This window comes from Lissotriton vulgaris, chromosome 8, assembly GCF_964263255.1.
Source record: "Lissotriton vulgaris chromosome 8, aLisVul1.2, whole genome shotgun sequence".
Lineage (NCBI taxonomy): Eukaryota > Metazoa > Chordata > Amphibia > Caudata > Salamandridae > Lissotriton > Lissotriton vulgaris.
The window spans coordinates 426180015-426207473 of NC_141696.1; the positions used below are offsets into that span (position 1 = coordinate 426180015).

The following is a 27459-nucleotide window of genomic DNA, read 5'->3' on the forward strand; positions in this document are numbered from 1 at the left end:
ACCACAATACCTGTACCAGGCTCCCCAAACCTTCCCCCACTTAGCGGGACAGCCCCTAGCAACGTAAACCGACCTCTCCCCTGTGCACGCACCAATCCAGGTCCTCCACCCACTTTCCGACCTGGGGTGGTTGACCAGCACCCCACAACTGGGCAATGTTACGCTTGGCAATCATACACGCCAGGGTCGCCCACTGTCTCTCATTCACACTCAGATCTGTGGGTTCCCAGACATTTAAAACACATCTTCGAGGCTCCATTGTCCTCTCCGCCCCCAACACCTCTAGCATCTTGCCATGAATTTTACTCCAATAGTCCTGTATCGCTGCACAGTGCCACAATATATGCATGAAGGTTCCAAGCTCCCCGCACCCCCTCCGACACTCCCCACCCTCTGCCCGACCCATGTGCACCAACTGGGGCCCCGTGACGTAGGACCCTATGTAGGATCTTTAACTGGACTAATCGGAGTCTCATCTGAATAGCCACTACCTTTGGTGAGGAGACTGCCTCCCTCTAGTCCTCATCGTCTAATTCCAAGCCATCAGTGTCCCATTGTGCCCTAATAATAACCAGCGGGTCCTCCATGTTATTGATGAGTTTTTTTATATATTAATGATAAGGTCTTTTCCGGGAGTTGACCGTCTAACACTCGATCCTCCAGAGGGGAGGCTTCTGGGAGTGTAGTGCCTCTGGGGACATGAGTAAACAGAGCGTGCCGAACCTGGAGGTAGCGATAATGCTCACTCTTCCGTAGATGGTACTTTCCCTGAAGGGCACCGAATGTAAGAATTGTGTTCTTGCCCCAGACATCCCTGATCTGCGTAATCCCAATGAGATCCCATTTATCAAATCCCTTTGTTTTACACAGGCTGCCCAGCTCCTCAGAGTTCCATAGTGGGGTGGCCAGTGTGAGTTTCCCATCCCATTTAAGATGTCGATTAGCTGCGTGCCACACACTGACTGCGTGAGCCGACGGTCCGACGAGGTGAAATCGGCGGACCCTGGGATATAACGCCCTGGTGAAGTCGCCCCCTGGCACCAGTCCACGGTCCATAGCATACCCGGGGTCACCGGGAGACCCATAGATAGCGTGGTTCACCGCCGCTAGCTGGGAGGCCCAATAGTACTTCCACAGTTCTGGCAAGCCAATTCCACCATCATACCAGGGAAGGGAGAGTTTAGAGAAGGCAATGCGCGGTTTGCCCTCCCAAAGAAGCTGTCGTTGAAGGGCCTCAATTTCCCTAAAATAGGACGATGGCACTGGGTCCATTGCGTTCTGAAGCACATACAGGAATCGGGGGTGGGCCATCATCTTGAAGATCACCGCCCTACCCAGGAGAGAGAGTGGTAGTGCTTCCCATCTCACCACGTCCCTCCTGAGCCAGTTCAGCGGGGGGTCTAAGTTGTTTGCATGTTGCAACCGCGGGTCCAGAGTCACTTAAACTCAGAGGAATTGGAATCCCACCGGCTCAATCTGTATCGGGCAGGTACTCTGGAGCACCGGGGAATCTCCCTTAAGGACAAAGAGCACTGACTTCGACCAGTTAATCGCGAAACCGGAGTATCTCCCAAATATAGCAAGCATGTCAAGAAAGCAGATCAGGGATTCCCTGGGTGTGGTGAGGTATAGCAGGATATTGTTGGCGTAAAGTGAAATTTTATCCTCCCACTCCAGTGTCCAACGCAGCCCTCTGATCAACTGGTCCCACCGGACCCACGCCGCCAATAGCTAAAGTGCCAGGGCAAATAATAGTGGTGACAGGGGACACTCCTGTTTCATGCCCTTGCCTAGAGAAAAGTCTGCGGACTTCGATTATTCACCACCACCCTGGCGAGGGGGTTTGCATATAGGAGACGGACCCAGTTGATGAATTCAGGGCCGAAGCCCATCTTCCCCAAAACTGCAAATAAGTAGGGCCACTCGACCCTGTCTAAGGCCATGGTGGCATCCAGAGACACCAGCACCGCCGGCTCCCGAATCTTTGGGGCACCTCCCAATATCCAGTGCAGCCTCCGCAGGTTGAGTGCCGTGCTCTGACGCGGCATAAAGACGGACTGGTCTGGGTGAACCAGGGTGGTAATGACTTTGGCCAATCTCGTCGCCAGGATTTTCACCAGAATTTTAGGCTCCACATTAAGCAGCGAGATGAGTCTGTAGGACAAGCGGTGTGACTTAGGCTTCCCTGGTTTATGAATAACGACGATATTAGCTACCCGTTGATCGTAGGGGAGCTGACCCCCCTCTTTACTCTCAACAAACATAGCATGGAGAAACGGAGCCAACCTGTTTCCTCTCAGTTTGTACAGTTCTACAGGGATACCGTTTGGGCCATTGGCTTTCCCGGAATGCACTCTCCTAACCGCTTGCGCCACTTCGTTTGTGAGAGGGGAATCAAGGTATTACTGGTCGTCCTCTGATAGTATGAGCATACGAATATCGTGCAGCTTGGCCACGTTTTCTGCCTCTGTGAATCCTCCAGTGGAGGTATACACTTCACCATAATATTCAGAGAATTCATTAATAAATTGTTTTTTAAACTAAAAAATCATTCACCATTTGCTACTATGAATCCAAAAATGGTACTCACCAAGCGCATCCCTAAGCAAACAGTCTGCTCAAAGGCCCATTACCTGCTGGCTAAGACAACCTGGAAGTATGCTGTACTCACTCAGCAAAACTTATCACTGAATTTATGATTGCTAAAATCCATCCTCTTCTTTGTGCTTTTGATTCCCTGCTTATAATATTCAAACTGTTAAGTTTCATCTGTCCTTTCCCCCACACTGTGCCACCCCTATCCTGTAGGACCCTGTTCTCCTTTTGCACCCTGCTTGTGTATGTTGATCACAGGCTGGTAATATCGGTCCACACAGACCACGAGGCTGCAGTCACACTGGCAATGGCAGTGAGGGGAGAAAAGGGAGAGTAGGAGAAAACTCTCTTCAGAGCCTGACCTCTGAAGAGAGTGTTTTGGACTGGCTCTGAAGCTACATTGAGTGCTTCCTGAGCTTCCAACCAGTTTGCCAGCTGAACCATGATGGGGAGAAGGCACAGTAGTTCTAGTGAGGTTCAGAAAATTCTATACCCCAGCACAACCCTCACCACCACTGAGATGGGGGTAACAAAAAGTCTATATTGTGAAACTCTGAAAAAGTGACACTACAAAACACCAGAATACTTTCCTGTTGCAGGCAGGTTTTAATAGAGCAAAAACACAGAGCTGGTATTGACTGATTTACACTGGATAATCTGCATTGGCGGCACCCAAATGAATTTTTTCTGTCTCATTGTGAAATATCTATATTTTATGGAACTGACAATCTGGTGTCTAGGAAAAAATGATTGCAGTACAGAATTATATTTGAAGCTTTGTTTAATCTGTCTGCTCGCTGATCCTGTATGCTCTGTGTAATTGTGCAGTGGCGTTGCCCTCTGTGAATGTAGAATTTGGCTAGCTCCTCAGTACGTGATTATCAGATTTGTAGACTTTTCATTTTTCCACTGTGTCCTTTCCAAGTAGATTCCGAGTCATGACATATGAAATGTGACCCATACATACAGGTCATCAGGTGCTTTTTTTGGTCTAGAATTATCCTAAAAGTCCACTGTTTTCCACCACTTTTTCATATTTGTCATGGGAATGGGGAGCACCAATAACCTCCGAGGAGGATCAGACTTGTGTGGCTCACCAAGCAATTACTGAAGTAGTTCATTCCTCTCCCTTCAGAAATTCTTGATATTCATAAATGTTTTTTTTTAAATTGTGCTGGATAATTAACGTGTTTGTCCCTTTTTTAAAATTCAATACAAACTCAGGGGAGTTGTCCAGAACCATCGAAAAACGTTCACCAGACACACCTGAATGTCTGATCCCAGTCATAATGATACCCCGGGTCGCCGATGGCACATATGTGTTTTGTAGCTAAACATGGCTGTTTAATATGGATGGTTTGCTGCTATTATTGAAAAAACGTAAACATGTATGCTTAATATTTCCCTATGTGGCCTAGGCTTTTTGTCCTAGATTGTACAATATTTTGTATGGTTCTATATGTACACAATGAGCAGCCTACTTGTACTCTCCTGAAAATTAGAAAGAAAAGTGATCTTTCTTAACCAAAAGCTGATTATGACATGTATCGCTCACAAACTGATCATGTGAAAGAACCAGTGAAGATAGAGATGGAAGGCAGATCAGGCTTTTAAACCATGCATCCCCATCAAAAGCATAGAACAACCGTTTTAACCTGGTTTGTCTTAGAATTGTGTAACACTCTTTAAACCTGAGATAGCATGATTGATCAATGTACAGTCACCCCAATGAAATGTCATTATTTTATTCTATCTTTTCTTCCAGAATACAGTTTTCCGGTGATTTTTAGGCCTTTTCTTTATCTACATTTGATCAAACTATATTGTGATTTTTCACTGTACTAAATAAATCCTGTGTTTTCTGCTCTGTATTTCTTTGTGGAAGACATTCTTGTCAAGGATTACCAAGATTTCTTCAAAGTTCCCATATTGGTGTTGCAGGTGACACATTTATTGTACTCTTAAAAACCGCTCCCGGATGAACGTGAAATGTAGAGCTATGGATTTAGACTTTTGACTGCCAGTTAAGTATAATTTTTTCCATTTTCAGGCTACTATCAGGAGTGAAAAAGATGTTTATCTTTCAGTTGAATGATGGAAAAGTGACTGTCAGAAGTGACATTGTAGTGACTCACGTCACCCATGTAAGTTATTTAGAGCATTACCAAATAGTTAAGGTTTTATATATAGCTTACCGCTGTTGAAATTGTCCATCTACTTGAATTAGGTTAGTGGATTATCATGTTGCCTCACTGATAATCTTTTGCTACTTTAAAAAGGAACTGATATGAAATAACTGGGTAAAAATAACCGAAAACAGGGTAAGGTGCTGTAATATTAACATAGTAGAATTGCGCTCTTAAATGTATTCGTTTTCAGTCTTCACTACAGGCTCAAACATGTGTACGTTTAATGATGTTGCATAGAGATTTTACTTTGCTTCATGTTGCATTAAGGTTAAACAAAAGAGGGGGATCCATGTCTGGTTTTCAGGATATGCACATAACTTAAATTTACATTCCACTTCCTCCAAATTTGGCTAAGCAGTGTTTGTGTATTGCCAGGAGACCCACTTGGGTAGTGAGCCCTGTTGAAGTACTGTCACTGTCAGTCATGCAATCAAAAGGAATCTAATTTCAATCAAAGTATATTGGGCTTTTTAGGACTATATAACAATTATTCATAATTCATCCACAGTCTGATTGGCATGACCTTATTTATTTTTATTTTTTACAAAGAAGGAGCCACTACCCTGCAAATCTTGATGACTCTTCACAAGTTCATCTTTTTTCTGTAAATCAAGAGGTGTTTCTGCCAAATTATAATCTGGGCAGTTAACATAAATATGCGGCATAACCAGAACCGCTAATCTCACTCTTGCAAAAGTAAAAAAAGCCCAACTAGCAAGTAATGATTAATCAAGGAATCTTTGCCTTTTATTAATGAGATGGCATGCTTTTCAAATGTTTATTTCTAAATTCCATATCCTGCTTTATTTTGTTTAATTTTTAAGCTTGATGAGTATTGGTGCTTGTGCCATTCATGGTGAAAGTATTGTATTCTATACCTACTTAAATAGGCTTTGGTTCAGCTTCTTTCAGTCATTTGCTTTTTTTAGCTGTGAAACCTTCAGCCAGTGACTTGTTTCATAGTAGATCACATTTTGGATCAGCCCACAGAAGTATTTTAGTATCATCTTTTTAACGTCGGGGTGTAGCCTTACACATTGATTGTATTGAATAAGGGGCTACTTTACATCTAAAAGGTATACTCTGTCATATCACAATTAATTATTTCTAATCCATGCATTGCATACAAAAAAATCTTTTAAAAATGTTTTTGCACTCAACCAGGCATTTTTGTCTTGTGCCTTTGTCAGCGATTGAAACTCAAATTATTTGGTTTTGCCAATGCTTGCCCCTTTTGATTTCCTTATAGATCATAACTAGCAAATAGGACTTTATACTCATCGAAGCAACAGCGAGTAGCTAGTGAGCAGCCTTGACAAATGTGTGACTGCAGGCTCTCCTCCCCTCCCGTGAAAAAACTCATGAGGCTATAGCATGGTATTAATAGTACTACTGTAAGAAACCCTACCTACCATGGTATAGTATTAAGTGCATGTTATTTTATATGCATTATTCCTGCTTGATTCAATAGCAGACCACATTGTTGTTTTATCATAAGAGTGGTATAAGGATCTTCTAGGGTCCTGATGAGAAGCCAAGGTGATGGCTTCGAAATATTTCTACTAAGGAGGTGGTAGCCCATTGTAGCACAGTACCTTCGCTCCCCATTTTTAATAATGCCAGCAAGGAGGAACAATAAAAGTTAGTTTTCCACATAGCCAGGTTTTTTTTTTTATCATACTTCACTATCTACACGTTTGACCCTTCCACTCTCACTCCTGCATTACACATAGTATATTCACTAGTAAGTGCTCCCGCGTCTTCGTTGGTTGTAGCACGCCCCTTCCCGCAGCGGGCGGGAAGAACCCGATGATGAAGCATGCCACCAAGGGTCCTTTTGGTGGGTGAGGGTTATTTTTAAAAAGATATTGTGCTCCCCTATACATCAGTAGGGTACACACAATTCACAAATAGTGATAAAATACTTTGTAAGGATATCTTCATTTCGCTTTATCCAAGGTGGATTCCTTTAGTTTTTTTTTACCACATAGTTTACAGCATGCTAATATATTTAGAGGGGCTGAAATTCCATTAGTTGGGCTAAGTGCCATGTGCTACACCCTTTGTTTGCTAGGGTAGAAAATTAAATTATGATAGACTGCTTACAGGGTGCTGGTTGGATCATTGTTTAATTAAATTTGGTATCAGTTATCATGGCCATTTAAACAACCTAATTCACAACAACAAAAAATTATGTGAGGAGTTCTGCTTTATTTTAGACTTACTCATGACAAAGACTTAACAGGAATTTCCAAAAGTAAGACCTGTTTTCTCATGGTCCAGATTTTTAAAGCTGCCTTTCCAATGAGTAAGCATGTCGTACTGCTAGAACTTATGAGTAAGTTATTTAGAGATATTTATCAACTAGTGCTATGGCTTTCGAAGACCTAAATTCATTAGGAAAAAAAGAGGGGAAACCATAGCGCTAGGATATTGTCTGTGGAATGAACACGAATTTGAGCTAAGTCGAAAACAACTTTTGAAGGAGGCATTGACATCATCCCTCGGGTTCCACAGCTTTCACTGCTCCTTTTGGCTAAGTGACTGGTCGCTGTGCTTCTCACATCCAAGTGATCTGCTAGACAAACCCAGCAGACTGGGGATTTCTTGAGCTAAAACAGAGTGCTTTAGGACTCTGAGGTTTACATTAACCCATATCTTAAGGACCTACTTGATTGCAATACTGTGAGTTGGCTGTTAAGTGACCTTCATGAGCTCTACAAAACACTTGAATGAATATCTAAACTGTGACTCTACCATTATAACTCAGAACAGGCTGCATATAACACTTAAAAAATTTGCACTACAAAGAAAAGTAGTTGCGGAGAATTGTGGAGAAAGAACGTATCTTCAAAAAATCACTAGCCCAATTATTACCATTATTAATGCCTTCCTTTTGTAATCTTTATGAAATACAAGACCATATTAGTCTGTTTCCAGCCTTTGGCTACCATTATTTTATTCTTAGGACGTATGGTGGTGACAACCAGGTTTTGCTCTTGTTGTTTGGGATTTGGTGTTAATGAGGAAATATAAATTTTATGGTCAAGAAATGTTCCCTAACGTGTACCCCACCGTCTCCATGTACCAGCTTAAAGTGCATGTAACTTCCCTCCTGTGCCAGCTATGAAGACGCAATTACATTTGCGTCCAACGTTAACATGTCCTCTTTCAGACCCACCCTGAATGGGTTGAATATTCCGTTTCTAAGTATGCCTTGCCAACGTCTTTTCGTGGTGTACTTTACACGTTTTCCAGCCCAGGCGAAGTAGGCCCTGAATTCTGCCATCGAGCCTTTTTCCTGCTTTCAGACTCTGAAATGCCTCAGCCTGGGCCGGCCTCTGTACCCGTGACCTCTGCCTTACTCCCTGCGCGGCTCACGGCGCTTAGCTCAGCCTGTTGCCTGCCAAGACTGTATTCAACCTTCGAATTATCTGTTCCGCTCCTCAAAAATACATTCCTGCCTACTAGTTTAAGTAAACATCCTTCCAGCTGCAGAGCAGAGGGCCCAGCATCACTGTCTCCGTCCGAGAAATTCATAGTCTCTGTTACCATGGTAGGCCCATGCCCCCTCGCATCTCATGCAGACACCGAGACGCTTATACACGCACTCACAGTCAGTATAGAATAGCCTCTGTCCGAGAGACCTTTCCCTTCTAGATAATATGGTTCCCAAACATCAGATATCAGATATGATATAGGTACAAGTTGATCTGACATGCCAGACTTCTGTCTTTTCCGCTAGAGTAAATGTCAAGTCCCCTGCACCCTCCAACTTTACGTCAATCACACGTCATGCAGCTGCGCGCGCATCCTAGCTACCGATTCCTGCTGACTCTGCACTATTCTGTCATAGAGCCACCCACTTCTGACACTTACATGTGATGTTTCTAGAACACACCTCTGTGCACGCCTTAGTTCACGCCTTCTGATTACGTATTGCTAACACGTGTGTATCCTTATCTTGTTTCTCTCAAGCTGTTACGCCTTCTGCATTGACTTCTATTGTGTATATTAAGTATAAAAGTAATGTAATGTCAATAAAGTATGCTCTATCCCTTCCTGCACCCCAGTGGTGTCAGGAACCCGATATCCGGTACCAGAACCATTCCTTTTTAAGGAATAAAACCCCTAAGAACTCTAACACCACGGACTCTGCGTCTTTCTTTCCGATTGAGTTATTTTTGTTTAAGTACTTACCTGCATAGAAATTAGGACGGTAAATCAAATATTTACCACATTATTCTGGCACCCGAACAGGGACCCCTCCCCCACCCCACGCGCCGGTTGGTGCGTTGCAGCCTTGGCCCCCTGCCACAGTCGAGACGGACACAACGCGTACCCGCAGGATTTCCTGCATCTCCCTCAGGCCTACGGAGGTGACGGAGACTGCGATCAGCACCCAGACGAGGCGGTGAGGAGTGCGGAGGATCCCGACCAGAGCCTAGCCGAAAGAAGCAAGGTCCGAGGTGTCAAGAGGCCCACCAGTTCCGAAGTATTCACGTGTCGAGTCGAGTCCAGTCCAGTCCAGTCCAGTCGAGTTTTCCGAGGCCTTCTGTTCTGTGCTTCCCGGTGAGTACCATTGCTGGGGACGCATCTAGACGGGTGCATTATTATGTATCCGGTAAAGACGGGTTTGGGTACACAAACACGGTCTGCCCCTTTTTAGACAGTGTATCTGTGCTGTTTAGCAGTACATCTAGTATCAAGGGTAGTCATATGTGTTCAAAATGTTTCATGTGATTAATGTCGTGGTATGAGTGACTGTTTTGTGTACATTACCGTGTTTTTGTGTAACTAGCTGTGTTCAGAAGTAAGTAACAAGTATCGAGTATCCAGCACTAAGTAACAAGATGCCGTTTTTCAATAAGTTAAGACAGATAGGAACTAGGAAAGGGATGTTAGAGGAAGAAATTCCTATCCCCCCTAGGGACACTCCTGGAAATTTTATGTACCATAAGCATGGCTTAGATGCCATACTGTACCTAGATTTATGGGCCGATTATACTAAGCACTTAGAAGAAAGACACAGATGGCCCGTTACAGGAACATGGGATGCCGAGTGCATCATGAAAGTAGAAGAAGCACTATGGAAAAAGAAAGCCAGACAATCTCAGAAAGACGCCATAGAATTTTGGCGTAAAGAATCACATAAACGTGCCGAAAAAGCCCTCCGAAGAGAAGACAGACATAGAGAAGAGTCGGATAAAGTCCGAGAAAACGAATTAGTTAATGAAGGAATCCGAGTAAAAGCAGAACAAGTAGACCGCATGCGAAATAACCTTGTAAATGGCATGTACTTAGTGACCGAGGGTTCGCCTGAAGCCACTTCAGAAATACCGAAAGATCTGCCACCGCCATTGGTTCCAACTAAAGTAAATCACAGGACTACAAAAGATATATTCCTTGCCTCCTATCTAGATGATGTAGCTCCCGCTTACACCAATCCACCTGCCCAAGTACCGCCTGCTGACGGTGACGGAGGTGGCAACCCACTCCAAGACAATGTCCCGCCCTTATCACAACAAAGTTCACCCGCCCGGAATCCTGTTCCACCTGTTCCTCCACCACTTCCTACACCTAAGATAAATACCCTGAATCCGTTTGGGCCTGACCCTGGAAAAACACCAGTTCAGTTACTTACACAGTCCCCACAGACAAGTCATGCTCAAGCCTCCGCCTCTGGAGGTGCGACAGGAGGTTACCAGACCCCGCCACAACAACATAGGTTAAACATAAGGGACATATTAAAGAACCGTACACCCCGAACCTCAAATTTCGACATGCTTAAAGAACCTCTTCCAGTTTGCAGATACGATCCAGTACCCGGTAAAGACGATAGGATGTTATTAGCATCTCTACGCTTACGAAAAGTTACAGATTACTTAGTGTTGTTCCCAGGAATGACTGAACACCTAGATAGAATATACCATTTTATCCAGACTGGGGAAGATCCTGACTGTATTAAAGAGGCCCTGGCTCACCAGAAAGCTGACACTCAAGGTTGTATATTACGCTTCTTCATAAACTGTCTAATAAGAGAACGAGACAGGCCTGGGGTAGACCAGGACGAGATGGATGCACTAAACAAATGGGGCCAGAACATAGCCGAGGGAAAACACGATAAACAGAATTGTATAGCAAGTATGTACAAAAAGATCAGAAAAGAAGTAATAGAAATACACGAAAGAGAAAAAGAAAACGACAGGAATGGCTCCTCTGAGGAGGACGCACCTGAAGAATCAGAAACTACTAAAGAAATGATAGCGTATGTGGGTAAGGGAGATTACCTTAGGAAAGGTATTCGCCCAGAAAGCAAGAGAGTTTTTCTGTCTGGTATATCAAAACCGAATTCTTCTGAATATCTGTTTCAAGATACCGATAAAATGCTTCAAGAACGAATGGGGTACCACGTACTAAATTCTATGGATGAACAAGAACTAGCCCGGTCAGCAGTACTATGGGCTGACAATCCTAGCGTATACAATGATGATACCGTAGCACAGACATTTCTGAACCTTTCCCCAGACGAGCAGAAATTAGCGGGTGTATACATGATTCAGCATCTTCTCACGTTATACAGAAACCAACATTCGGACCCAGGTCCCTTACCTGATACATTAGAAGCACTACTTATGAATAGATGGAGAGGCTTAAGTACCAAGTTGATTCAAATAATTCTAGAGCAACGACACAGATATAACGCTTTCTTAGGCCCACAACCTGTTTCAGCCCCGCCCCCAGAAAGAAAAATGTTTCATTTGGAGCATTTTGACAGGCAGAATCCTTTACGAGAAGTACACCCAGTTATGGGTGCCGATAATACCCTGAAACGCGTGTATGTGTACACACCTTTGACAAAGTTAGAATTGTTAGAAATGAAGAAACTAGTACCCTGTCACGATAAAGACCCTGCAGGTTTTCATCGAGAACTTAAGGATATGTTACTCATGGGAGACTACACATATACGGATATTATGAAATTGTTAAAAGTACTGTTGCCTACTGGCATCTATGAGAAACTCAAGGAAAAAGAATGGGAGGTGGGAGATAAAAAGATTATATGGGCTGAAATAGAAGACGAGGAAAAAATTCGTACTCCGGGGCTAGGCCTTGGGGAGAAAGCTAAAGCATTACCAGGTTTGATAGTACAGGTTCTGCCAAGATTACTGACAACTAAAAAGGAAGACTGGGACGCGATCTCAGCCTGTAAACAGAAACACGATGAAGATACTAGTGACTTCTATTCAAGATTCGAGAAATGTTTCATTATTAATAGTGGCCTGAAACCAAGTAGCGAGTCATACCCACACCTTTTTGTAAGTAAATTAGTAGAAAATTCCCTAACACAGGTTAAGAATCGTGTATATAAAGTCGAAAGTACATGGCAAGCAAATGCGCCATCCCAGATGTTACAAATGTTACAATATCATCAGAACAGAATTAGAGAAGAACAAGAACATGAACAAAGACGTATGAAAGACACGAAAATGAAAATACTAGTTGCCCAGTCAGTCCCAGCTGACGATCAGAAAAAGGGTGGGACGCAGACAAATAATTCAGCAGCTCCCGTTAAAGGGACATGCAACTATTGCAAGCAGCCAGGCCACTACGTAAATGAATGTCCAGTCCTGAAACACAATATAGCGACAGGTAAAACTAAAGAAAGACCGCGTCAGCCTAGACAAGACCAGGTCCAGCCACAGACTTCACAGAACACACAGCCTATGCATGCTTCATCACACACCGCCCAGACCGTGGCGGTATCACACCCACAGCCCATTGCCGCGACTCAGCAAGTTTCACAGCAAATGTACCAGTATGCCCAATCTGATTATCCCGATTATCAGCGATACACATGAAACAGCCTAGAGAGGGAGGTTGGCTTGCCTCTTATTGAGATTCCTGTAGATCAAGAGGGTCCTTATGTACATAGTCGAGTATTGGGAAAAGACAGAAAGTTTTTAATTGACACAGGGGCAAGCCGCACAACAATCAGCCATGATGAAGTCCCAGGGGCACCCCTCTCAGGCTCACAAAATGTTTCCCTTGGTTTTTCAGGACAGCCTATTGTAAATGAAGTATCAGAACCCGTCCCCCTAGCAGTAGGTCCATTATCACGTGTTACAGACTTGTTACTCACGAAATCATGTCCAGAAAACTTGTTAGGAATAAAGACGCTGAAGGCTCTAGGAGCTGTGATATGTTGTTCTCCGGAAGGAGTTAGACTTTTTCTGCGTGACTTCAAGGGTCACTATGTATTACGAGATTTTGATGTCAGATTGAAAAATGTACCGGAACACCTGTGGGCACAAGGCCCAACCGATGTAGGTTGCATGCACATTACACCATACCGTGTCACACTCAAACCAGGAGTTGTTTTACCACGAATCAGACAATACAAGTTGCCACCCGATGCTGTCGTGGCTTTACTGGAAATCATTGAAGAGCTCATTGCCCAAGGAGTGGTCGTTGAAACCGACTCCAATATCTGTAATTCCCCTATCATTCCGATTCTTAAACGTACTGATCCCAATGCACCGCCAGTATATCGGCTGGTGATTGATTTACGAGAACTGAATAAATGCATTGTTCCACAGTACCCTGTGGTTCCCGACATCTCATCCTTATTGACTGCTATTGATTCAGAAGCGATGTTCTTTACTGTAATTGACCTCAAGAACGCCTTCTTCAGTGTGCCCATTGATCCAGAGAGCCAATATCTCTTCGGATTCAGTTTAAATGGACGAAGTTTCAAATTTTCACGCGCACCTCAAGGATTCACAGAAAGCCCCAGCATCTATAGCCAAGCACTGAAAAGACAACTTGATTGTATCCAAATGCCAGTTAACACTGCCTTATTGCAGTACGTCGATGATCTGCTGATCACCGCACGAAGTGAACCCGAATGTGAACAAGCATCATTGACAGTTTTACATTTTCTGGCCGACAAGGGACACAAGGTGTCTCCTTCGAAGCTACAATTCTGTGTTCAGCAAGTTGTGTACTTGGGTCACTTGCTGTCCAAAGTGGGGAGACAGCTCACTCCTGACCGTATCCAGTTAATTGTAAATATGCCACAACCCCAGACACAAAAGGAAGTGCGGGCCTTTATAGGCCTCACCTCATACTGCAGACAATGGATTCCCCAGTATGCATTTCTAGCTAAACCACTTATTCAGTTGACAACACAGGAGGTAGCGACTTCGACTGCCCTTCCTTGGACTCAGGAACATACACAGGCTTTTGAGGAATTAAAGAAAGCTTTATGTCAAGCACCAGTTCTAGCGACACCATGTTACAGCAAACCTTTTACACTTTTTGTTACAGAACGTGATGGTACAGCGTTGTCGGTCCTCACTCAAGACCAAGCAGGTTCACATAAGCCTTGCGCTTATTTTTCGAGTACATTGGATTCAGTAGCCCAGGCACTCCCTGCGTGCTTAAAGTCAGTTGCAGCGACAGCCTTAGCAATCAGACAGAGCGACTCAATTGTATTAGGACATCCATTGACAGTACAAGTTCCACATTCTGTAGAGGTCCTTCTAAACCGAACCCAGACTCAACACTTGACTATAGCACGACTGACAGGTTATGAATTGACGCTATTCCAGCCCCACATAGAAATCAGACGCTGTAACATTCTAAATCCTGCAACACTGTTACCCTCAATTATAACAGATCCAGCTTCGCATGATTGTATAGAGATCATTAATACAGTAACAAAGCCCCGACGAGACTTAACAGATGTTCCACTGACCAACCCAGACCTGACACTTTACGTGGACCGTTCATGTATGAGAACAAGTACAGGAGAGTTAGTGGCCGCGTACGCAGTAACCACTGAAACCGAAGTCAAAGAAACACATCGTATTGACACACTGTCCGCTCAAGCAGCAGAGCTCATCGCTCTGACCCGAGCCTGTATACTAGCCAAGAACAGAAATGTTAACGTATACACTGATTCCCGTTATGCTTTCGGAGTCGTACACGACTTCGGGGTGTTATGGCAAGAACGAGGTTTCTTGACCTCTCATGGTACCAAGATTCAACACGGTCCCCTCATTCAAGCACTGTTAGAAGCAATACATATCCTTCGGGCATATCCATCATGAAGTGTAAAGCACATACTAAAGTTACAGACTCTGTTTCCCAGGGTAATGACCTGGCAGACCAAACAGCAAAACATACAGCATTGACTATCACCCAGACAACTGATGTAACAAAGATTATAGTACCGACACATTGTATGACTGTTAAGGATCCCACACTAGATGTAATCGATATTCAGACACATGCCACTTCAGATGAAATCAAGAAATGGACTGAACTAGGAGGGATCCAGACAGATCAGGGATGGGTGACGAAGGGAAAATCTACATGGTTTCTCCCCGACTCTATGGTTCAAGTCATAATAAATACCGCACATAGTCCAGCACACCTAGGAGAAAAAGCTATGTTAGACAGTTTACAGAATCTCTGGTACAACAAACATTTACGAGCAGCAGCAAAACAGAAAGTGCGTACTTGCATGATCTGTTGTCAGTTCAATCCAGGTAAAAGCGTCCCTGTAGAGCAAGGTGGATTTCATCCTCCCGATCACCCTTTTGAAGTCCTCCAGATGGATTATATCCAGATGGACAGATGTCGAGGATTCAAGTATGTCCTCGTAGTGGTTTGTGCACTTTCCCGTTGGACCGAAGCATATCCAGTCCCAGATTACACTGCTCCGACCACTGCCAGGCAGCTGGTTCGAGAATTCTTCCCACGGTACGGCTTGCCTCGTATCGTGTACTCAGATAACGAACAGCCCTTCTCGTCCGAGCTCATGAAGCAGGTTTCACTCCTGCTAGGATACCAGTGGAAATTCCATTGCGTCCGACATCCCGAGGCAGCTGGCCTTGTAGAAAGACATAACCAGACACTGAAAACACGACTCGCGAAAATATGTAAAGAGAAAGGGGTCGACTGGATAGTCGCCCTGCCAGTTGCACTGTTCTATATGAGAATGGTCCCCCATTCGAGATCCGGACTATCCCCGTATGAGGTGGTCTTTGGCAGACCACCAAATATGTGGGGGACGCCCATGCCTAAGAAAATAACTGATGTTGATTGTAATATGCTGACAGATTACCTTGCCTCCTTGATGTCTGCACTCCAATCATGTCGTTCACAGGTTGCCGCAGCCTTTCCCGACAACACTGATGTAAAGCCACACGATGTCCGTCCAGGTGACACTGTGCTGATCCGCAACTTCGATAGGAGGAGTCCGCTGGAGCCCCGCTGGCAGGAGCCGAAGCTCGTCCTTCTGACCACGAGGACCGCCATCAAGGTTGAGGGCCGAAAGGGGTGGATCCATACGAGTCATATAAAAAAATGCAATGAACTTTTACCAGAAACTGACTCCTCCACCCCCTCAAAGGACTGCCCAGAATCTAGTGACTTTAAAGTTCCCAAGAGAGAGAAAACTCCGCAAGAGGAGTATAAAACGAAATTACGATCTAGTAAGTCAGACAGTTTAATTGTTTAAGTCCTCCCCTAGGTGAATCGGTTAAATTAGTTTCTGACATGTATCCCCTAGATCGAGATAGAGAGAGAGAGAGACAACTCAAGAAACGTGCATATTGTAAATCACTCCGTAGTCACTGTATAGTGACATTATTGATTTTGTTTTTTCTAAGCCTTCTGATTATTGCTGCTAGTATATTGCTGCCTGTATATTACCCTATCTTCAAGCATACACAATCTGCTTACAATGTCTCTGCCGAACATTCTTTCAGTGAATTGCCCTTACATGAGTTATCTTACAGACTTGCGCTGCGCAACAATACATTCATTAGTATGTTACATCACTCCTATCAGACTAACAATGCTACCAACTGTTGGATATGTGGCCGACTCCCTCCCTACCAGAAATACAAGGGAGTTCTGCCTCTTTTTCCGTACCCGTTCACTCACAATGGCTCCTGTGGTGCATGGTTCAGATTAATTAATTCTTTAGATTCTGATATTGCTATTTTCGAAGGAAATTGGGTTTGGGGAAACCTGAACTTAGTTCTGCTTAACGCCTGCTACCCTGACAAGAAGGGACTTCCCACTAGGACAGGAACTGATCTAGAAAATGAAGTATATGGATTAGGTAATTACACAATTAACCTCATGATTCTTACTGTTGAATCCGAAGCTGCACCAGTTCTCCCTGCTATGTCAGTATTACCAGTCACTGGTGATTTATGTCTCAGAAAGAAGGGTTCAGTACACTTAGGTCATAGTAAATGTACTACTGTGGTCGAATTCAGTGATCAGGGCAGGTCTACATTTAGAGCTACTCGTCATTCCTATTTTGTTTGTGGCCATACCGCATACATACGCTTACCTCCAGATTGGGATGGTACCTGTTACATTGCCTTCCTTCTGCCCCCTGTTTTCCTAGCTCCTCCTGATTATCACAGAAATGCAAATCTAGTAAACAGTAGACTCAGAAGAGATCTCCCGATTGTCGACTATACTGAAATGGCATGGGAGTAATATACAGACTTTAATAAAGGTTTCTTCCCCTACTTAGGTGCTGTTTTTAATAGTAAACTGATACGCAAATTAACTAGAACCCTCGAAGCAGTAGTGAATGAAACTACTTCCGCTCTAGGTAACTTAACAGAGGAGCAGTCCGCCATGCGGGTTGTTGTTCTTTAGAATCGTCTTGTTATTGACGTCATCTTGGCAGATAGAGGCGGAGCTTGTAAGGTCATCGGGTCAAGTTGCTGTGTTTTCATTCCAGAAAACGCGCCAACTGTATATAAAGCTATCACACGTCTTCATAAAATTGCAAGTTTGATACATCAGAATCCAGGCACCTGGACTTGGTCCGGTTGGTTCTGGACAACATTGACTGCTTGGGGATGGAAGATCCTATCCTTCCTAGGCATTGCCCTTGTCATAGTATTCAGTTGTTGCCTATGTTTACAGTGTGGATTTACAAAAGGGGGGGGTGGTGATGAACAGAGTGTCTGAATTGAGCAGACCACTCTTACCCAGTCCAAAGATCAGGGCTTGATCCATCACCGTTATTTATCTCACTGCCCCATCCCAGCTCAGAACCTGGCTATATGCAAATCAGTCTGTCCCTGGCCCAGTGCATCATGGGAACAGGGCAGACTAAACTACCAAGCCAATTCTTTACCAGAAAGGAGACAAGCTACCGGGGACCGGTTTCTGGCATTTCAGCCTCTTCGGCCCGGCTTGCTTGAATCCTGATGGAGCAGTGAGAAAGGGACTCATGTCTGAGTATACCCTGCCACACCTATAGTGGCCAAAATCGATTTACAAAAGGGGGTGGTGATGAACAGAGTGTCTGAATTGAGCAGACCACTCTTACCCAGTCCAAAGATCAGGGCTTGATCCATCACCGTTATTTATCTCACTGCCCCATCCCAGCTCAGAACCTGGCTATATGCAAATCAGTCTGTCCCTGGCCCAGTGCATCATGGGAACAGGGCAGACTAAACTACCAAGCCAATTCTTTACCAGAAAGGAGACAAGCTACCGGGGACCGGTTTCTGGCATTTCAGCCTCTTCGGCCCGGCTTGCTTGAATCCTGATGGAGCAGTGAGAAAGGGACTCATGTCTGAGTATACCCTGCCACACCTATAGTGGCCAAAATCGATTTACAAAAGGGGGTGGTGATGAACAGAGTGTCTGAATTGAGCAGACCACTCTTACCCAGTCCAAAGATCAGGGCTTGATCCATCACCGTTATTTATCTCACTGCCCCATCCCAGCTCAGAACCTGGCTATATGCAAATCAGTCTGTCCCTGGCCCAGTGCATCATGGGAACAGGGCAGACTAAACTACCAAGCCAATTCTTTACCAGAAAGGAGACAAGCTACCGGGGACCGGTTTCTGGCATTTCAGCCTCTTCGGCCCGGCTTGCTTGAATCCTGATGGAGCAGTGAGAAAGGGACTCATGTCTGAGTATACCCTGCCACACCTATAGTGGCCAAAATCGATTTACAAAAGGGGGTGGTGATGAACAGAGTGTCTGAATTGAGCAGACCACTCTTACCCAGTCCAAAGATCAGGGCTTGATCCATCACCGTTATTTATCTCACTGCCCCATCCCAGCTCAGAACCTGGCTATATGCAAATCAGTCTGTCCCTGGCCCAGTGCATCATGGGAACAGGGCAGACTAAACTACCAAGCCAATTCTTTACCAGAAAGGAGACAAGCTACCGGGGACCGGTTTCTGGCATTTCAGCCTCTTCGGCCCGGCTTGCTTGAATCCTGATGGAGCAGTGAGAAAGGGACTCATGTCTGAGTATACCCTGCCACACCTATAGTGGCCAAAATCGATTTACAAAAGGGGGTGGTGATGAACAGAGTGTCTGAATTGAGCAGACCACTCTTACCCAGTCCAAAGATCAGGGCTTGATCCATCACCGTTATTTATCTCACTGCCCCATCCCAGCTCAGAACCTGGCTATATGCAAATCAGTCTGTCCCTGGCCCAGTGCATCATGGGAACAGGGCAGACTAAACTACCAAGCCAATTCTTTACCAGAAAGGAGACAAGCTACCGGGGACCGGTTTCTGGCATTTCAGCCTCTTCGGCCCGGCTTGCTTGAATCCTGATGGAGCAGTGAGAAAGGGACTCATGTCTGAGTATACCCTGCCACACCTATAGTGGCCAAAATCGATTTACAAAAGGGGGTGGTGATGAACAGAGTGTCTGAATTGAGCAGACCACTCTTACCCAGTCCAAAGATCAGGGCTTGATCCATCACCGTTATTTATCTCACTGCCCCATCCCAGTTCAGAACCTGGCTATATGCAAATCAGTCTGTCCCTGGCCCAGTGCATCATGGGAACAGGGCAGACTAAACTACCAAGCCAATTCTTTACCAGAAAGGAGACAAGCTACCGGGGACCGGTTTCTGGCATTTCAGCCTCTTCGGCCCGGCTTGCTTGAATCCTGATGGAGCAGTGAGAAAGGGACTCATGTCTGAGTATACCCTGCCACACCTATAGTGGCCAAAATCGATTTACAAAAGGGGGTGGTGATGAACAGAGTGTCTGAATTGAGCAGACCACTCTTACCCAGTCCAAAGATCAGGGCTTGATCCATCACCGTTATTTATCTCACTGCCCCATCCCAGCTCAGAACCTGGCTATATGCAAATCAGTCTGTCCCTGGCCCAGTGCATCATGGGAACAGGGCAGACTAAACTACCAAGCCAATTCTTTACCAGAAAGGAGACAAGCTACCGGGGACCGGTTTCTGGCATTTCAGCCTCCTCGGACCCCTTGTTGTAAATATGTTTACAGTGTGGGCCAGCGATTTGCGGTCTGTGCGCCACGTCATGTATTCCGCATTCCAGTTTTCATGCAAAACGCGAAAAGAAGAAAGAAGAGCAAATGATGTTACGTGAACAGACTGATCAGTTCATGAGGATCGATATATCATGAAGGGTCCGTAGGGAACAAGGAGGGAATGAGGAAATATAAATTTTATGGTCAAGAAATGTTCCCTAACGTGTACCCCACCGTCTCCATGTACCAGCTTAAAGTACATGTAACTTCCCTCCTGTGCCAGCTATGAAGACGCAATTACATTTGCGTCCAACGTTAACATGTCCTCTTTCAGACCCACCCTGAATGGGTTGAATATTCCGTTTCTAAGTATGCCTTGCCAACGTCTTTTCGTGGTGTACTTTACACGTTTTCCAGCCCAGGCGAAGTAGGCCCTGAATTCTGCCATCGAGACTTTTTCCTGCTTTCAGACTCTGAAATGCCTCAGCCTGGGCCGGCCTCTGTACCCGTGACCTCTGCCTTACTCCCTGCGCGGCTCACGGCGCTTAGCTCAGCCTGTTGCCTGCCAAGACTGTATTCAACCTTCGAATTATCTGTTCCGCTCCTCAAAAATACATTCCTGCCTACTAGTTTAAGTAAACATCCTTCCAGCTGCAGAGCAGAGGGCCCGGCATCACTGTCTCCGTCCGAGAAATTCATAGTCTCTGTTACCATGGTAGGCCCATGCCCCCTCGCATCTCATGCAGACACCGAGACGCTTATACACGCACTCGCAGTCAGTATAGAATAGCCTCTGTCCGAGAGACCTTTCCCTTCTAGATAATATGGTTCCCAAACATCAGATATCAGATATGATATAGGTACAAGTTGATCTGACATGCCAGACTTCTGTCTTTTCCGCTAGAGTAAATGTCAAGTCCCCTGCACCCTCCAACTTTACGTCAATCACACGTCATGCAGCTGCGCGCGCATCCTAGCTACCGATTCCTGCTGACTCTGCACTATTCTGTCATAGAGCCACCCACTTCTGACACTTACATGTGACGTTTCTAGAACACACCTCTGTGCACGCCTTAGTTCACGCCTTCTGATTACGTATTGCTAACACGTGTGTATCCTTATCTTGTTTCTCTCAAGCTGTTACGCCTTCTGCATTGACTTCTATTGTGTATATTAAGTATAAAAGTAATGTAATGTCAATAAAGTATGCTCTATCCCTTCCTGCACCCCAGTGGTGTCAGGAACCCGATATCCGGTACCAGAACCATTCCTTTTTGAGGAATAAAACCCCTAAGAACTCTAACACCACGGACTCTGCGTCTTTCTTTCCGATTGAGTTATTTTTGTTTAAGTACTTACCTGCATAGAAATTAGGACGGTAAATCAAATATTTACCACATTACAGCTAAGAAATGTAACCAATACTTTTGGTTTACGTGGAGCTTGACTGGTAGCCACTGATTTAAACCTAATTTATTGAAGGCAAAGTTTATGGTTGTGTGTATTATTTGCCTCCGGATCACCTGCGGTTGGTCACCCGAGTTTAGCATTGCACTTTCCAGTTACCTTCTGTAGAACAGTGGTATCAGGTTAAATTCTGATCTGTACCTTGCCACACAGTTTACCTTGCTACTGGGTTGATATGGTTTATGGCTCCTTTTTTTTCTTAATTTGCAGATACTCTTAAACATCAATCCATCTTTTACACTAATATATCCTTCTTAGATCCTTCTTTTAGCTTCCATTACAATATACTGCCATTTATTGTTTAAAAAAAAATCAGATTGAGTGAAATCAGAGGCCAAGTTAGAAGCTGAAATAATCTTTGAATCCAGCTATAATCTTTGCTTTTACAACAATGTGTTTTGATATTGAATGATTGTGTAGCACTTTGAATCAGAAAGCCAATGAATGAATTTTGAAACTTTAAAAATGCCTTCATTACATGTTTCTTTTAGTCTGTTTATTAAACATAAAAAATTATGAAACATCATGGGGGTGTGGCCAACTGCTGAGGGGAATGGCCACACGGTAGCTGAGCTCCGACGTGCCACTCCCGATTAATCCGTTAAAAAACATCGATCCCCGGCCGGATTTGTCTGTGTAGGAGCCCGGCTGACTCTGGCATCGTGCACTACCGCTGGGTGAGAGGCAGCCTCAATCGGAGGTGTCTGTGAGGTTGTGCGGAGTCCGGAGAGGATTGGCGGCTCCAGCGGCCCTGTGGGTGCCCCGTTCCTCCCCGGGCATGTGCATTAATCTGCGTCACTGCAGCAGCGTGGTAGATGGGCCTGCGGCTGAGCTCGTGAGGGCCGCACTGTGTTTCCTGACACTGTGCTCTGGTGGTGTGTGCGCCTCCTCCGCATTTGCATCTCCAGATTGTGGCCTGATTGCCTGTTCGGCCCAAGTGTGACTGTGCCCTGTGAGACTTTGGGGTTTTACGCTCGTCATCATTGTGATCCCCGGGCTGGTGCGGGCCGCTCTCCCATTGATCTTGGGAGGCGTCCCGCCCCGGGGGGTGCCGAGGGGCAAGTGGAGCCATGCAGACCTTCTTCTGGTGCGTCTCAGCCAGCCTTCTTTCCGCCGTGGGCCCCCATGCAGTGACGCCTGTGTACCATCACTATGGTAGGCCTGGGGGCGCCGCCCCGTGGGAGGTGAAGCCCTGCAACGCCAAAACAGGCCGAGAGTGGGCAACATAAGGCCTACTACAGACTGTTGGAGCGCCTGTACCGCAACAACGGTGCGTGACCGGAACTAGTACCTCCTTGCTGCCCGGGTTTTGGAGTACGGACTGGGAGGCCCACGCCGCTTCTTATTTCCAGCTGGGTGGACGAAGGTTCCATTCGATTCTGGCTGGCCCTCATCACATACCCTCAGTAATTGGAGGTCACAAAAACCTGCTGCACTACCGGTGAGGCACTTTTTGACTCTCCTCCTATTTGTTGGTCGGACCCTGTTGGCGGAAACAGATAGGCCGGTGTGGGCTTATACCCACTGTAGGCGGCGGTGAGTAGCTGGCAGGGCTTGGACCCCCCTTCCTGACAATTCCAACCCACCGGCGACACCATGGCGAGTGGCCGAAGCGGTCGCACTACAGTGCAAGCGAAATGGACAAATTTGCGTGGCAGTAGGGCCAAGATGGGGAGCAATCAAACCCCAAACCAACGGGGAAGCAATCAGATCCCATGCTGTAGAACATTTTGACCACGATAACGATGGTGCGTACCTCACTTTAAGCCTGTATTGATACAGTCACCACAGAGGTTTCTTTAATTAGAGAGGATATGAGGAAGATATCTGACCGTATTAGTGCTGTTGAAAGCACTCCCAAAGAACTGACAAATAATACAGACCTGCTCAAGCGTCGCATAACTGAACTTCAAACCACACAGGAGGCAATGACCCTGCAACTTGATGACTACGAAGGCCGCCTGAGACGCAAAAACATTTGCATTTTGGGGGTGCCGGAACGGGCCGAAGGTCAGGCGGCTTACCTGTTTGTCGAGGTATTGATTCTCCCACAGCTTCAGCCAAGGGGCCTTTCCAAATGCTTCTCAATTGAACGTGCGCATCGACTACCTGGGGGTAGGTCCAAGCCTGGAGCGCCTCCATGACCTCTATTGGCAAGAGTGTTTAATTTTCGCGATAGAGATGCCATACTCCAGACAGCGAGGATGGTCCCTCCGCTGGCCATCGACAACAGCAAAGTCACTTTCTTCCCTGATTTTACCCTGCGGATTCAGAGGCAGCGGCATAGCTTCCTGGACGTGAAGCGGGCGCTATGGGACCAATAAATCAAGTACGCTATGCTGTTTCCGGCTAATCTGCTGGTCAAGTCTAAGGGTAAACTCTGGTTCTTCACTAGACCTGAGGACACGTGGGACTGGCTCGTCGGCTGGTGAACTGTTGGCAAGCGACCCCACGGGCCCGTGGGAGGTGCTGGTAATGCTGGCAGACGGCACCAGCGGCAGTGTTCTCCACCCGACAGAGATTCAGCGGCCCAGAGCCCGAAGGGATAATGGTCTGAGTTCGGCATGTATAAGAGACTGCCTCTGGAATCAGATGTTTCCCTGAGCATGCATTTCATAAATGTAGACCATTTCATAATGCTCCACCCTTTGCACAGGTTCCGGCATGTCAAATTTCACATACACCCATTTACTGTTGGTTGTAGGTTTGCTGTGGGCGTTTTAATATTGTCCTTTGATTATTGCAACAGATTATTCACGTTGTTTGAGTAGCACGTTATGGGGTCAATGGCCGGGGTTGCTACTGTCTTTCCGAATTGATACCTTAGGGAGTGGGGTTGTATCACGTTCCCGATTCTGTCGTGGGTGGGCGACAGGCACTCTGCAAGTTGGGAGTGGTGGGTGGTTTCGTGCCCGTTATGCAGGGAGGCTGGGTGGGGGGTGGATTTGAATACTGGGGGGTGGGGGGGTTGTTTTCTATGTTTTGTTTTGGGCACTTGTGCAATGATGCTGCTTGTCTTCCTTTACATTGCTGGGCCTAATCGTTCTATGCAGAGATTCACTTTCTCGGTGGCACTGTCTGTTCACACTCAAAATCTTATTACATTGCCATGGGGTGCACAGGTGGTACTTATAGGTGTGTTCACTAGTCCACTAGGGGACCCTATTACTATTCGTACTGATCCCTTGCCATTCTGCATGCCCGCCTGCCTCCACGGCCAACACAACGCAGTCATGAGCCTGCCTTCGGATCCTGGACCCTATATTTTCACACACATGGGATCCCACTTAGTTCTTAACTCCTTCCATGCTCATGACGAGCTCAGCTCGTCATGATGTACACCTCTCGTACACTCATGACGAGCTGAGCTCGTCATGAACAATGGGGTTCGTAAATAATCCGCACTGGAGGGGAAAAGCCATAGCAGCCATGGAGTTAAACTCCTTACATGGAACGTTAATGGCCTGGGAGACCGGATTAAACGGGGAGTAGTGCTGCAAAACCTGAAGCGCCAGGCGCCAGACATTGTCCTACTTCAGGAGACACACCTAATTGGTAACTCATGTGGGGCACTGAATAGGTGGAGGTATCGGTTAGTTGTTCATTCAGGGTTTACCACGGGCTCCCGTGGGGCTGGTGTGCTCATACGTATTGGATGTCCATATATGATGCACAAGACTTGGTTGGATGAACAGGGTGGATATGCAGCAATCTCCGGCACTTGGGAGGGGCAGACTCTCAATGTCATATCTGTCTATGCACCCCCTGGACTACAGCGTCCAGTGTTGCGGGATATTGGCGCTCTCCTACTTGACCTTCCAGTGGGGTTATTGGCGATAGGCGGGGAGATTTTAATCGAGCAGCCGACCGCACCAGGGATCGCCTCCCGCCCCGTAGGGACCCCCCAGAGGGATCTCAACTGACTGAGTTTTTGTCCGCTATGGGCTTGGTGGATATCTGGCGATGGCTCAACCCTACCGCCATACAATTTACTTTTCACTCTGGAGCCCACAATAGTCAATCATGCATTGACTATATGTTCACACTCGCTCAAGATATACGGGTTTTCTCTGACTCCAGATGCCTCGTGCGAGGTATCTCTGATCATTTCCCAGTTCTCACAACGCTAACCTTGGACAACCCAAGCGCCGCACCACCCTCACTATAAATCCCTGGGCACTCAAGGTACCCCACATTATGGAGATTGCTCAAAGATGCTGACTATTATTTTACAGAAAATGTTGAGTCGGACACTTACGCCTGTGTGTTGTGGGGGGCGTTTTGTGCCATTATGAAGGGTTGAGCCCTGTTGTTGAAAGTGGGGCGTAAGAGGGAACTAACTAAGCGTGTAACTGAGCTGGAGGAGGAAATCCTGGCCAACGAAAAAGCTCTGGCGTGTACCCCTGACTTGGAGGCACAACAATCACTAGACATGGTGCGTCTTGACCACCAACAGCTTCTGACGGATACAAAACCACACAGCATAAGATTTATGAACATGGCAAACTGATGGGTAGGCTTCTGGCCTGGCTGGAGAAAAGAGCCAAGCATCTAGGTGGGTACACTTGATATTTGAGGTTGATGGAGAATTGCTCGTGATCCACAGCAGATTGCTGAAATGTTTGCCTCTCATTTCTCATTGGTCTATACGTCTGCTGAGATGTCCCAATCCTCCATAGCTGCGGAACTCCTGTCGACTATCAAAGTCGCCTGCTTGTCCGCGCCAGATAGACTCCCTGGAGAGCGCCATCATGGAGAAGGAAATTCAGAAAGCAATTCAGGATGTGCGATCCGGGAAAGCTATGGGACCCATTGGGCTCCCAATTGAATTCTTCAAGCCAATGGCCTCCAAGCTCTCTCCCCACCTATTGCAAACATATACCGAATGTTTTGATGCTGGGGTCCTACCATCTGAAATTAGGACAGCCTCAATTGTGGTTATACACAAACCAGGCAAACAAGCAGAGGACTGCAGATCATATCGCCCCATAACCCTCCTTAACGGTTGAGGCGAAAATTCTAGCAATGCTATTGGCCAATAGACTCATCCCCCATATTACTGAGCTGGTGCATCCGGATCAATCCGGGTTTATGCCAGGGAGGAACACAGTCTTGAACTTAAGGCGATTGAATGGGGTCCTGGGCAGAATAGGCACGATAGGGGAGGACACAATCATGCTGTCTCTGGACGCCTCTGGCGTTCGATACCATCGAGTGGGACTTTCTTTTTGCAGTGCTGACTAGGATGGGGTTTGGACCCAATTTTATTAAATGGATCCAGCTGCTTTATGCCCAACCGAATGCACAGATGACCGTCAATAGCAATGTTTCTTGGCAGTTCCCACTGCAGCGAGGCACCAGACAGGGGTGCCCTCTATTGCCCCTGCTCTTTGCCCTGGTGTTGGAGCCCCTGGCTGTTTGATTCAGGGGAGACCCGGAGATCCGGGGCCTAAAATGGACAGAGGAACACGAGGATCGCATCACCTTGTATGCAGAAGATATTCTCCTCTATTTGGCCAAGCCTTCGTGCTCCCTCAGTTGAGTTCTCTATGTTTTCCATATATTTGGCGCCCACTTGGGATATACCATTAATTAGACTACGTCCAATCTTTACATTCTGTGGGGTGTACCACCGCGTAATCCTAGGGACTACAACATACCAGTGGCATTACAGGGCTTCAAGTACCTCGGTATCTTTATTACCCCAGACCCGGCTCTATTTTATGAATCCAACCTACTAATGCCTTTGACTCGTCTCCGTTCTGACGCAAAGCATTGGCGATCTCTCCTCCTGACTCTCAAGATGTTGGCGCTGCCGCGTTTCTTGTATGCACTGCAGAACACCCCAACCTGATCCCCAACACCTATTTCACCAAAATAGACAGCGTAGTTCTTGAGTT

At 46.0% G+C, this 27459-nt stretch overlaps 1 protein-coding gene across 1 annotated transcript in view; it reads left to right on the forward strand.

The window, feature by feature from the left end:
- Positions 1 to 27459, forward strand: part of TUBGCP5 (tubulin gamma complex component 5) — a 523861-nt gene that overhangs the window by 162602 nt on the left and 333800 nt on the right. Inside the window, exon 9 of the mRNA XM_086934193.1 lies at positions 4646 to 4739. Coding sequence (XP_086790319.1) covers positions 4646 to 4739 — 94 coding nt within the window. The remainder of the gene's footprint in view (positions 1 to 4645; positions 4740 to 27459) is intronic.